General features: G+C 38.9%; 1 protein-coding gene across 3 annotated transcripts in view; it reads right to left on the bottom strand.

Moving 5' to 3' along the window:
* Positions 1-12,535, bottom strand: part of Ino80 (INO80 complex ATPase subunit) — a 131,808-nt gene that overhangs the window by 39,408 nt on the left and 79,865 nt on the right. For all 3 annotated transcript variants that reach the window (XM_078049791.1, XM_078049790.1, XM_078049792.1), the window contains exons 25-26: positions 12,279-12,419; positions 5,110-5,335 (exon numbers count right to left, since the gene is read on the bottom strand). In XM_078049791.1, coding sequence (XP_077905917.1) covers positions 5,110-5,335; positions 12,279-12,419 — 367 coding nt within the window. The remainder of the gene's footprint in view (positions 1-5,109; positions 5,336-12,278; positions 12,420-12,535) is intronic.

The following is a 12,535-nucleotide window of genomic DNA, read 5'->3' as shown; positions in this document are numbered from 1 at the left end:
GGGACAAACTATTTAATTGAAGCAACAAAATCACTCACTGCAAAGCTGTATGCAGGCAAAATTATTACATCCAGGATACCTTTTATCATGAGAACAGGAAAATGCATCTGAAGAAGAGTGCAAAATCCTGTTGAATCATGACTCCAAGAGTACTCAACATTCTAAAGAGGTAGGTATAGACTTTCTCTCAGCTGGCAGCTCCCAATCAGTTCTGTTGTTAAGTGTTTATGTCCTGAATAAGGAACATGATGTCTGAATTTTGAGAAGAAATTGATTTCTTTGTCTGCTGCAAAGAAATCTGGACGCTTCTCTATTCCACATTCTTATGCAGGGGACCAGGTTCATGTGGGCATCCATGAGTGATGTCTATGTCACACCTGCTATAAAGTAAACTGAAAAATCTGCTTTTTTTTCCTTTGACTATCTCCAGATAGATTTCTATTAGTTCTGTTGTTAAGTGTTAAGTGTCCTGAATAAGGAACATGAGAATATATAGGAAAAATGGCTATTCCTGCCTTCTCTTGGAGAAATATAAACACTAAGAAATGCAAACATACATATCCACACTTGACCTTTCATTAAATTTTTTTATTGTTCTGGAGTGCTGGGGATCAAGTTCAGTACACTGTGCATGCCAGGCACATGCTCTATGACTAAACTACATCCTCAGGCCATTGAGGTTTTTGTTTTGTTGTTAAAACCTGACTAACCTACAAAACAACAACAACACAAAATCAACTACCAAAACTCCCTCTTCTGATGATTTCAAAAGGCTGGCTAGTAAATGTCATTAACCCAAGATGTAATTCAATAAAGACATAAGGGCTTGTTCAGCTTTTAGAAGGACTGGTTCTGGATATCTGTGAAATGAAGTTGCTTTCACTTGCTAAACGTGCAATTTTTCCTTTCCTCTTCCCATAAGAAATGCATTCAGCCACAGAACTTTAAAGAACACTTAACTCACAAATTTTCATCTCATCCATTCAGTATCATTCAAACTCCCATCATATTTCAGGAAGCAGAGTTTCCTGTTTGCAGACTGGTCCATAAACATGCCCTGAACAATTGCTGCCATTAGAGGATAAAAGAAGAAGCTTGAGAGGTTGGATAAGAATACATATGGAAGTGGCTAGGGGACACAAAAAGGATGGAGATCATACATTGAAAACTAACAACTGGGGCTGGGGATGTGGCTCAAGCGGTAGTGTGCTCGCCTGGCATGTGCGGGGTGCTGGGTTCGATCCTCAACACCATATAAAAATAAAATAAAGATATTGTGTCCACCTAAAACTAAAAAAATTAACATTAAAAAAGTAAAAAAACTAACAACTGAAAGTCAAGGAGAAAATTATAAAGGAAATTGCTTTGTGCATCCTTAGTATCTGGGTTTAAACCCATGAATTTTTAAAAAATTTTTTTGTTGTTTATTTTATTTATTTATATGTGGTGCTGAGAATTGAACCCAGTTCCTCACACATGCCAGGCAAGTGCTCTACCGCTGAGCCCCAGCCCCAGCCCTGAACCTATGGATTTTTTTTTTTTTCCAGAACTAAAGAGGCTGACTATTGAGAGTAGTCCAAGAGTTCTCAACTGTCATTCTCGCCACTATTGCCAAGTGCATAATTATTGTCTAAACTGAACAAGAACGGATGTGCTGATAGCATCATAACAAATCATCAGACGCTGTTTATGCTACAAAGCTATGGGTTCTGGATGTTTACTCCTCTGTGCCACAGCCTGTCTTTTCCCACCTTCGGAATACTGCCAGGCCACATCTCTCCCACCCCAATCCTTCCCTGTCTTTGTGACATACACCTTTTTTTCAGCGTCTTTGTTTGGTCCTGTTTAGATTATTGAAATGCTCTTCATTTTGTTGTCTTCTTAACAGCACAATCAAACGACTACAGCTGGGACAGAAGAGACCATTAAGCCCCCCATGACACAAACAAGGAGGCCTGTATAAATTCCAAGTCTGATCAGGCAGCAACATAGTTCTGTTAACAACTTGAAATTTTCTTTTTTTTGTGCCTAGCAAGCCCATGTGTCTAAGTGTGTATTGTGGGGGGGGGGGGAACTAGGGACTAGGGATTTAATTCAGGGGTCCTTTACCCACTGAGCTACATTCCCAACCCTTCTTATTTTGAGACAAGTTGCTTAGCCTAGTTAAGTTGCTGAGGCTGGCCTCAAATTCATGATCCTTCTCTATCAGGCTCCCAAATCACTAGGATTACAAGATGCATAACCATGCCTGGCAAGCACACATATTTTAAGCCACTGAATGAACGGGCAAGCTTAGCTCTCCAGATTTCTGCAGTCTACTTATCTACTATTTCCATATATATTCCCTCAGCATAAATATTAAAGTGTGGGCATCTATGAGTGATGTCTATGTCATACCTGCTATAAAGTAATCTCCAAGTAGGTTTCTATTTGTTAAGTGTTTATGTCCTGAATAAGGAACATGATGTTTGAATTTTGAGAAGCTTCAACTGATTTCAAAATCATGATTAAATGGTTTTCATGCATTCCACTTTCTACATTGACTGCTAACCAGAATGACTGGATGTGAAGATTAGAAACACTCAGGAATGAAGATGTGCATACACTCACAAGGATAAACTCTGATGTACCCCCGAAAAAGTAAGAAATGGTGTCTATTGCCAGCTTATTTTTATGGGAGTGGGGGAGGCAGAAATGTTTGGACTGGACTTCTTTGGACTGGCCTGAAGGAAAAAGCCTAAGAAAAAAATAGCAGCAAGGGCTTAAAAAATGAGAAAACCTTAGATTCTCTGGTAAGTGTGCTAGGCAGGGAAAATCAGTCTCAAGTGTTTGTCCCTAGTAAAGAATGTAGAAAAAAAAACAAGCTTCTTTTTCTGCATATGCTGTTGTCTTCTATGTCTAGCATACATCACCCGATTTTGAGGAGCTACCAAAAGTCCCACTGGACAAGAGCACCACCTGTTGCTAAGTAGGGCACACAGCCAGAAGGAGCACAATTCCATAGAAATCGGAATGATTCTGCCAAGTCAGGCTGTTCTTTAAAACAGGAGCTCAATGTTGAAACAGACGTATCCTACCCTTATAATCTCTCATAATGCTACTGTTATTTTCATTTAGATTTAGGTTCGTACTGTCCACAGTTTACGATACTATTCAGAGACAAAACAAAACAACAAAAAAAATGTAGCCAGTGACAGTAAAATTAGGGTAACAGATTAAATAATCTCTGTTTTCCAAGGAAAGGAGCCTTCTGAAAGGATCTTATATCCACCTGGTGAAGCATGGGGAAGCAATCAAGGTGAGAAACCCAGGAGATTTTGGTTCAGTCTCTCCAAGGAATGTAAAAGAACCAACACTTCCCAGTGTAACAAAAAATGTGAAAGTATAAAGGAAAGAGAGATAAAATACGGGTTCCAGTGACACCCGCCTCCGCGCCCACCACTGGCCCAGAGAGTCTACAGAGCACAATGGGGTCAGTGAGGAGCTGGTTGGTTCTCACAGTAAACAGCCAGTGAGGCTGGTGCTTTTTATCGATGCAAAAAGAACTCAGACACTTCCTGCTATTTAAACAAGGTCCATTTTTCTTTCAAAGAACAGGAAAAGCCACAAGAGATTCCCACAGCGCCAGCAATAAGCCTTCTAACTCCTGTACTGGGAACTAAGAAACCAGAATGAAGAAGAAATAAGGTGCTATCCTGCTTCTTTTGATACCTGCACTCACCTCCTGCCTGGGCTTACTACACTTGGGCTTTCCCCTGATTTCCAAACAATATACATCCACCATATTCATGTGTTCTAAGTCAGTTCTGAGTATGCAATAGTGCTTTAAAAAAAATTTTTTTTAAATTGTAGTTGGACAAAATATCTTTATTTTATTGTTATGTGGTGCTGAGGATCGAACCCAGGGCCCCACCGTGCTAGGAGAGTATTCTACCACTGAGCCACAACCCCAGCCCAGCAATAGTGCTTTTACATATCAAAAAAGGCATCTTCCAGTCAGAGCTTCAACAAATTACAAGAAGCCTTGACACAAAGCCCCTTGACACTTGTAATAAAGTTAACATTAAATGGAGAAAACAGGCCTTCAGCACTGGAATCCAATAACTTTTAGAAATAATAGATGTTCCCTTTTGAATGTTTAGCTCTAGTTTACTTCCATTTCATGTCAATAAGATGAATATACTCAAGATATCAGAGAATTAGAACAACCATAACTAATACCGTAGCTCCAAGTTCATACGCCAGTATGCCAGCAGGTGTAAGTAAAGATTGTGAGCATTATAAGCTGAACACAGAGATTATGAACTCTCTTTATGTTCAACTTCCTTACAAGTAGTCTCACCAAAGCAAAGATGAAAACCTAGTTTCCTCTCAACCCCTGACCTTGACCCTAGGGGGTCTGGGAATCTGCTAGAATTTTGGCACAAAACACGCTGTTTTTCCTTTTGTTATCATTCAGATCTCTAGTGTTCCATGCAGGACACTGTTTATGCTACTTAAATGAGGCTTTCTGGGAGTGACGACATTCTCATTCATTCAACTGGCAATGACATAGACAAATGAATTTATTCTACCTGAATCCTTTCCTCCTACCATGCTTCCCCCCCTCTTTTTTTCCCATCCCCCCTGCTGTACTGGGGATGAAACCCATGGCTTTGTGCAAGCTGGGCAAACTCTCTACTACTGTGCTTCATTCCAGTTCCACTCACTTACTCCCCCCCCGCCCCCCCAAAGAGTACCATTCCTCTCTCCTAAGAAAACATTTATCTCTCCAAGTCTTAAAGAATTAGTATTTTGGGCTGGGGATGTGGCTCAAGCGGTAGTGCGCTCGCCTGGTGTGCGTGCGGCCCGAGTTCGATCCTCAGCACCACATACTAACAAAGATGTTGTGTCTGCCAACTAAAAAATAAATATTAAAAATTCTTTCTCTCTCTCCTCTCTCACTCTCTCTTAAAAAAAAAAAAGAATTAGTATTTTCACTTAAAAATTACTAAGAACTAAAAATGAGATAGAAACCTCAAGAACTCTACAAAACCACCACAGGGAATATCTCACGTATTTTCCTTTTGCTAAAGCTGAGAACACATTCCAAGAGAATGTATGACTCACCTGGAATCCTGATGAAAGACCAACCATTCTGGGGCCTGATGCTCCACAGTCCTCCGGCTGGCTCTGGGAAGAACTGAGATCGTCGATTCAGCCAGTCTGCAGCCAGTTCAGGGGCCCCATTCAACAAACACTGCTTGGCTGCCAGACTCCCTCCTTCCTTCAGAACTCGCCTCTCATATTCTGCACTTCGGTCATTGCAATAAGAATCCAATGGCACTGCGGTGACCTGCAAAGATTCACACAAGACAGCTTTCATGTTTTTCATAACATTAAGTTTTTGGGACTCTAAAACCAGACTGATATGGAAAATTCTTAGGCTGACAGTTTTAAATACCCTGTGCTGACAAATTAAGCGTCCCAGATACTGACTTAATGAGATTCTCCAGATTAAAAGGCCAACTCTAGTAACATGAATCTGCAAACAAAATAAAGATATAAAGAGAGCTAGAGTAGGTAGATAAGTGAGGATATCAGGCCAGCAATGATTCTGTTTTTTTATATATACGTCCCATCATTCCACCACCTCCATTCATTGTTAGATTATGTTCCTGGTAAAGTGCTACTAGTGATACACATCATGGCGATGCCTAAAAGACAGCTGGAACTAGTCATCATTAAAGACTAGAAGAGTATTGGCCTGGCACATCTGGAGCCATCTTTAATGCTCCAGTAGCAAAATTCCCAAGTTTATCAACACTTCTTTCTGTTTCTCTGACCAGTTTTCTGACTGTCAAACCTAATGGAAGATAAAAGAAACTTTCTTTCAAGCTATAAGCTAGGAAAGAGGGGGTCAATGGGGGATAGGAGAGAAGCAACTGCCAGCAAGAAACAGATTCATGGCCTGGGTAAGTAAGAGACTGCACAATTCTTATCAAAAGGTGTTTTAAATGTAGATTATTTGGCCTCGTGCAGTGGTGCATGCCTGTAATCCCAGTGGTTCAGGAGGCTGAAGCAAGAGGATCAAGAGTTCAAAGCCAGCCTCAGAAACTTAGCAAGGCCCTTAGCAACTCAGCAAGATCCTGTTTCTAAATAAACTATAAAAAAGGGCTGGGGACATGGCTCAATGGTTAAGTGCCCCTGGTTTTTTTTGCCTGGTAACAATAACAACAATAAAAAAGGTGTAGCCCAACAACAGTATGATGCCACCCTAATAAAATAGTGGTATATTCAGATGGCTGTGGCATCATCTGATAAGGAGCCTGCTGAAAATGACAAAGCTACCTCTTGTCAAAATGTAGAGGCCAAGAATGATAATAATGCTAAAGCCTATGACAAGCAATGAATTGGTCACGAGAACCTTAGGGCTAGACTGAGACACAGAGAAACGGGGCATAAGGAATAAGGGCAAGAATATGAAAGAACAAGAACATAAAGCATTGTTTGTAACTCTATTACTTCTTAGAAGTAGGCTATTAACTATTCTATTTTTACGGGCAACAGTTCTGAAGTTTTTGCATGCATAAGCAGTTGAGTGGGAATGTATCAAAAGTGAGCATTTTAATATAGAAGGCCTGGTCTAGGTTTTTAATACACCCCAGATTATCAAGCTACGGCTAGAAAAATACTGCATTGGGGCACATAAACAATCAGGTACATAAATGAACCTGTAGCTGTAGGTGTTTCTACTGGGAACAAGAAGGTATCAAGATCAGAGAAAGAACATCATTTACCAATAAACAGACAATAACCCCTCTGGGGCAGATGAAGAAAGGGAGTTTGCTAGGGAACAGTGCCATCTATAGTCCATATGCAAAATTACAAAGTGCCATTGCAATGGGGCTCAGAATTCTAAAATCCACCCAGGTTCACTAAAGAATAACTTTATCCGGACAGTCCTAGGAGATCACACCATCTATCTCTCTCCAGAGCTTGCTTTCTTGACTCCAATGTATGTGCCTTCCCATTGATACTTGAGCTGAAATACATAGCACAAGCATAAAAATTAGATCTCTCCTCCCTGTTATTGTTTGCCCTCTTAAGACTCCAGGAAGACTCTGAGCCAGAGTAGACATTCTCCATGTAGGATGTGAGTCCCATAACCTCATGATTCATAATACCTATACTTCAATAAAAACAGCTGAAGTAGGGCTAGGTTGAAGCTCAGTGGTAGAGTACTTGCCTAGGTGCTGAGTTCAATCCTCGTCACCACATATAAATAAGTAAAATAAAGGTATTGTGTCCATGTATAACTAAAAATATTTAAAACAACAATAACAACAAAAACAGCTAAAGTAGTAGTGGCCTGGACATCAGAAATATGATCAGCTTTATATATTTCCAACAGCATGCATACTCTTGAAGTAAAGCATACTTGGTCTTTTCTAATGAGAGACTGATAATGATCAATTATACATTCAATGACAATTGCTTTTCTTTTTTGTAAAAAGCAGAACTCACCTGAGAACTATACATAAAGACTTTGGGCCAATACTCTTAAAAGAAAAATTAAGAGCTAGAAACTCAGGATGAATAGGTAGAGAACAGTGACGGAGAAAGGATGCTTTCTGCTGAGGACTCATTTCCAAGCACTTTTTTTTTTTAACTTGTCCTTTTTAGATATACATGACAGTAGAATATATTTTGACATATCCACATGGAGTATAACTTATTCTAATTGGGCTCCCATTCTCATGGTTGTACATGATGTGGAGTGGAGTTTCACTGTTGGTGTATTAATATATGAACATAGGAAAGTTTTGTCTAATTCATTCTACTGTCTAGGTACTCTTTTTAGGGAGGGGGGCACCGTGGGGATTTAACTCAGGGGCACTTGCCCACTGAGCTACATCCCCAGCCCCTTTATTTATTTATTTTTTTTAAATTTAGAGACAGGGTCTCACTAAGTTATTTAGTGCCTTGCTTTTTGCTGAGACTGACTTTGAACTTGTGATCCTCTTGTCTAAGACTACTGAGCCGCTGGGATTACAGGCATGTGCCACCGCACCTGGCTAGGCACTCTTAATAGTTTAAAAACAAAACAACCTTTTCTAGTTATAAACTTTCACCTAGTTTTTCAATTTCCATTTTGCTGATATCCTTCCAAGACCAGGGCTGAAAGCAAAGTATAGTTCTTAGTGAAATATTTTTTAATGTTTTGATAAGCTTCTTTGGCTAGGAACCTTGGAATCAGATACATGCAGAATCACAGATGTCATGTTCTAAGTAGTAAGGAGTGTACTTGTGAGATCCTAAGAGGGCAAAAAAATCCTTTTCTGCTTAGAATCAATCCCACTTCCAAGTCAGCTCCATTCTAGACAGCTTTCACCCATTCTGCCAATGCTAAATGGCCTTCCTGATGGCCCAGGTTGAAGCTTCAAAGGAAGCTTCAAAGCTTCTCTCATTCCACCACAGATGGGATGAAAATTCATAGAAGAGCTGGAAAATGGTGGCACATGCCTATAATGGTAACTACTCCAGAAGTTGAGGCAAGAGTATCAGACGTTCAAGGCTAGACTACTTGGCAACTTAGAAAGATCCTGTCTCAATGTAAAATAAAAAGGGCTGGGAATGTAGCTTCATGGTAGAATACTTGTCTAGCATGTGCAAAGCCCTGGGTTTAATTCCTAGTATTTTAGGAAAGAAGAAGAAAAAGAGATAACACAAGATAATTAAGATATGTCATTAAAAATCATCATTCGATCTGAAGGTGATAACTACATATATGTACATGTAACATTCAGACACGCTTAGAATTCTTACTATCATCATAATCTTGATGTAATTACTGCCATCTTTAGGTTCAGCACAGGCTATATGATAAAACTTTACAAAGATGAGAGGGTCTCAGGAGGAAAGGAGGGTGCTGGGGAGTAGCTTTTCAGAAAAATGAGTAGTTGGTTATAGAATATAGGAGGATTCAGTAGTAATGAAGAATTTTTTTTTAAAAAATTAACCTTTTTTTAGTTGTAGATGGAAATGAAACCTTTCTTTTATTTTTATGTGGTGCTGAAGATCGAACCCAGTGCCTCACACATGCTAAGCAAGTGTTCTACTACTGTGCCACAACCCCAGCCCAGTAACAAAGAATTTTTATGTCTGTAAATGCAACTACAGGTCAAAATAGTTCATTTTTATTGGCTCTATAAAATATTGGGAATGTGAGAAATAAAGCTATTGGGAATGTGAGAAATAAAGCCTTGATATCCGTCTCCCAGAAATCTAAACTTCCTCTACTAGGAAGAACAAAACCAGAAGTGTATCTCCAGCAATTAGAGAAATGCAAATCAAAACAACTCTGAGATTCCATCTCACTCCAGTCAGAATGGCAATGATCAAGAATACAAGCACTAGTAAGTGTTGGCAAGGGTGTGTGGAAAAAAGATACACTCATTGATGGTGGGACTGCAAAACTGGTGCAACCACTATGGAAAGCAGTATGGAGATTCCTCAGAAAACATGGAATGAACCACCATTTGGCCCAGCTATCCCACTCCTTGGTTTATACCCAAAAGACTTAAAGTCAAGATACTATGGTGACATAGCCACAATAATGTTTATAGTAGCTAAATTCCCAATAGCTAAACTATGGAACCATCCTAGATGCCCTTCAACAGATGAATGGATAAAGAAAATGTGGTACATATATACAATGGAATATTACTCAGCTTTAAAGAATTAAATTATGGCATTTTGCTGGTAAATGAATGGAACTAAAGAAAATCATGCTAAGTGAAATAAGCAGATTCCAAAAAAACAAAGGTTTGAATGTTTTCTCTGACAAGTGGATGCTGATTCATAATTGGATGGGGGTGGGATAGGGAAGAGACTGAAAAAAAAAAAAACCTTAAAAAAAATTTTTTTAGTTGTAGATACACACAATGCCTTTAATTAATTATTTTTTATGTGGTGCTGAGGCTCAAACCCAGTGCCTCACAGGTGCTAGGCAAGTGTTCCACCACTGAGCTGCAACTCCAGCCCTGGGAACTTTTTGTGCAGAGGGGAGTGAAGGGTAGAGTGGGGCTATGGGGAAAAGAATGGTAGAATGAGACTGACATTATTACCCTATATACATATCTAAGATTACAGTATTGGTGTGACTCTGCATCATGTACAGCCAGAGGAATGAGAAGTTGTGCTCTATTTGGGTACAATGTGTCCAGATGCATTCCACTGTCATATATAACTAATTAGAACAAATTAAAAATTGAAATTAAAAAAATTAATTAAAACGAAACCAAAAAACCAGAGGTGTAAGGCTATCTTCTATGGAAACATGGCTTTAGATGCTGTGTAGTATAAGTATACTTCCCAAAGTCAACTTAAGCTTCTAAGACCAAGAGTATTTTGGAAAAGCAAGATACATACAAAATCTAAATTCTTTCTAGATAGCCAAATAAACCCAATGAAGTTGATAGTGGCAAGAGAATGAAGTTCACACATCAAAGGACTAGTAGAAAGAAATCTAGGCAGGCAGGAGTCAGTGGGACTCAATACCTTATTTCCATTCATCATTTCTTTGGAATCTGCCAGATTCTGGTGGTTTTTTTTTTTGTTGTTGTTGTTTTTAATAAACTTAAAGATGCAAGCCAATAAAAATAATGGTAGAAAATGTTTTCCAGGAGACTGACCCATATGTACGACTCCTCAGTGTTTATCAAGAAGAATTAAAGTTATTATACAACAGTGATACATGAATACCCATGTTCACAGAGGCACAATTCAAAATAGCCAAACAATGGAACCAGCAGCCTAGGTGTCCATCAATGAATGGATAGATACAGAAAATGTGGCATATATACACAATAAAATTTAATTCAGCCATAAAGAAAATGAAATCATATCATTTGCAGGAAAAAATGGATAAAATTACAAACCATCAGGTTAAGGGAAATAAGTCAAATTCAAAAGATTAAGGGTAGTATGTTTTCTCTCATAATATGCAGAAGCTAGAGAGGAAAAAGGAAAAAGAAGGTGAGGGTAAATCTTATAAAAATCAAAGGGAGATCAGTAGAGGAAAGGGACCAAGGCGTAGGAAGTGGGGAGGTAGGAGGAAGTACTGAGGAATGATAATGGCCAAATTAAGTAACAATAAATCTCATCATTACATACAACTATATTGTACCAAAAAAAGGAAAAGGAAAGATATATATATACATATGTATATACATTCATACATACACATATGTATATACACATATGCATATACACATCAAAGGACACACATGTATATGTATATGTATATATACATACACATATATACATACTTGTAGATATATATAAAAGAAGAAGAAAATGTCAGTCTCAGAGAGCTGCCTGGCCAACTAGAAGTTGATCATTGCAGCAAAAGAACAAACTGGGTAAACAGAAACTTACTCTTTTCTCTAATTACTTAGTCTAGCCACATGTCTATTCTGCCTTTCTCCCATCATTACTTCTTTGTAGAGCTTTTGTCTGGCTCTGATCAACATGGATAGGAAAGGCAGTGAAGATATAGGCAAAGTAAACAACTCATTGAGCCAATGGAAGCCTTTGCAGTGATACTTGTTAGCAATCATGGAAGTACTGTTTTCATAAACAGGGTATTAGGAAGGATCCAGCCAGCTGCTCAAAGTTGAACCACAATAGAAATTACTCCCGCTCTGCAAACAAATGTATAACTGCTGAATGGGAAATAGATGCAACAGTCACCTTTTAGATAGAATGAACTTGTGAACCTCCAATGTAGGCAAGACTGCTTAGGAAGTGAGAAAACATCAGAATGAGAAACTGCTTGATTCTGGAGTGTAATATTTCCTTTTATTATGTGAAAACTGTACTGAGGTGATAAGGCCCAGATCAAATTTCCCCCCTAATTGGGGTCCCTCCTATGAAAATCCTTTAAAACCTCAATGCACGTGACAAATGGCTCCCTCTCCCCTGACCCTGCAGTTGAGTGATAATCAACCCGACAGATGGCTTGTTCCTATTGTAGTTTAGAACTCCTGATAAAATGAGAAGCAGCAGCTATCCACAATAAACTATTCTCAAATCTACACAATGCAAGATAAAGAAATGCTGTCTTGTGAAGGCCAGGACCATGGATGTCATCCTTTTTAAATACTATGACTTATATGTTCCCTTAAGGTTCAAATAGCCTTAAAACAGTTCTGTTTACGAAGGAGACTCTTTGAAACTTGTTTTATTTCTTCTAGTACTATTCATTTAATCTCTTCCCCTCTTGTGGCACTTACTCGTGGACTGGCCACACACAAAAAAGATGGCAGCTCAGTGAGCAGGCAGCAACGAAGTGAAGAGGTAGCTGATCTCCGCTGATGGACAACCTGGTCTGAGTAGCCACTCACGGCTTTACAGTGGCTGCTGAAAACAAGAGACTTCAAAACAAAAATGCAAGTTAGTGCCAGGACAGAAGCAAAATGAAGAGCAAACAAAACAAAACCTCATTAAGTATCTGAATTAACATTTGTCTTAACCAATACTATTAATTCTA

The sequence above is a fragment of the Ictidomys tridecemlineatus genome, chromosome 5, assembly GCF_052094955.1.
Source record: "Ictidomys tridecemlineatus isolate mIctTri1 chromosome 5, mIctTri1.hap1, whole genome shotgun sequence".
NCBI lineage: Eukaryota > Metazoa > Chordata > Mammalia > Rodentia > Sciuridae > Ictidomys > Ictidomys tridecemlineatus.
Note: the sequence above shows the minus strand (reverse complement) of the source record. Positions and strands in the feature narration are given on the sequence as shown.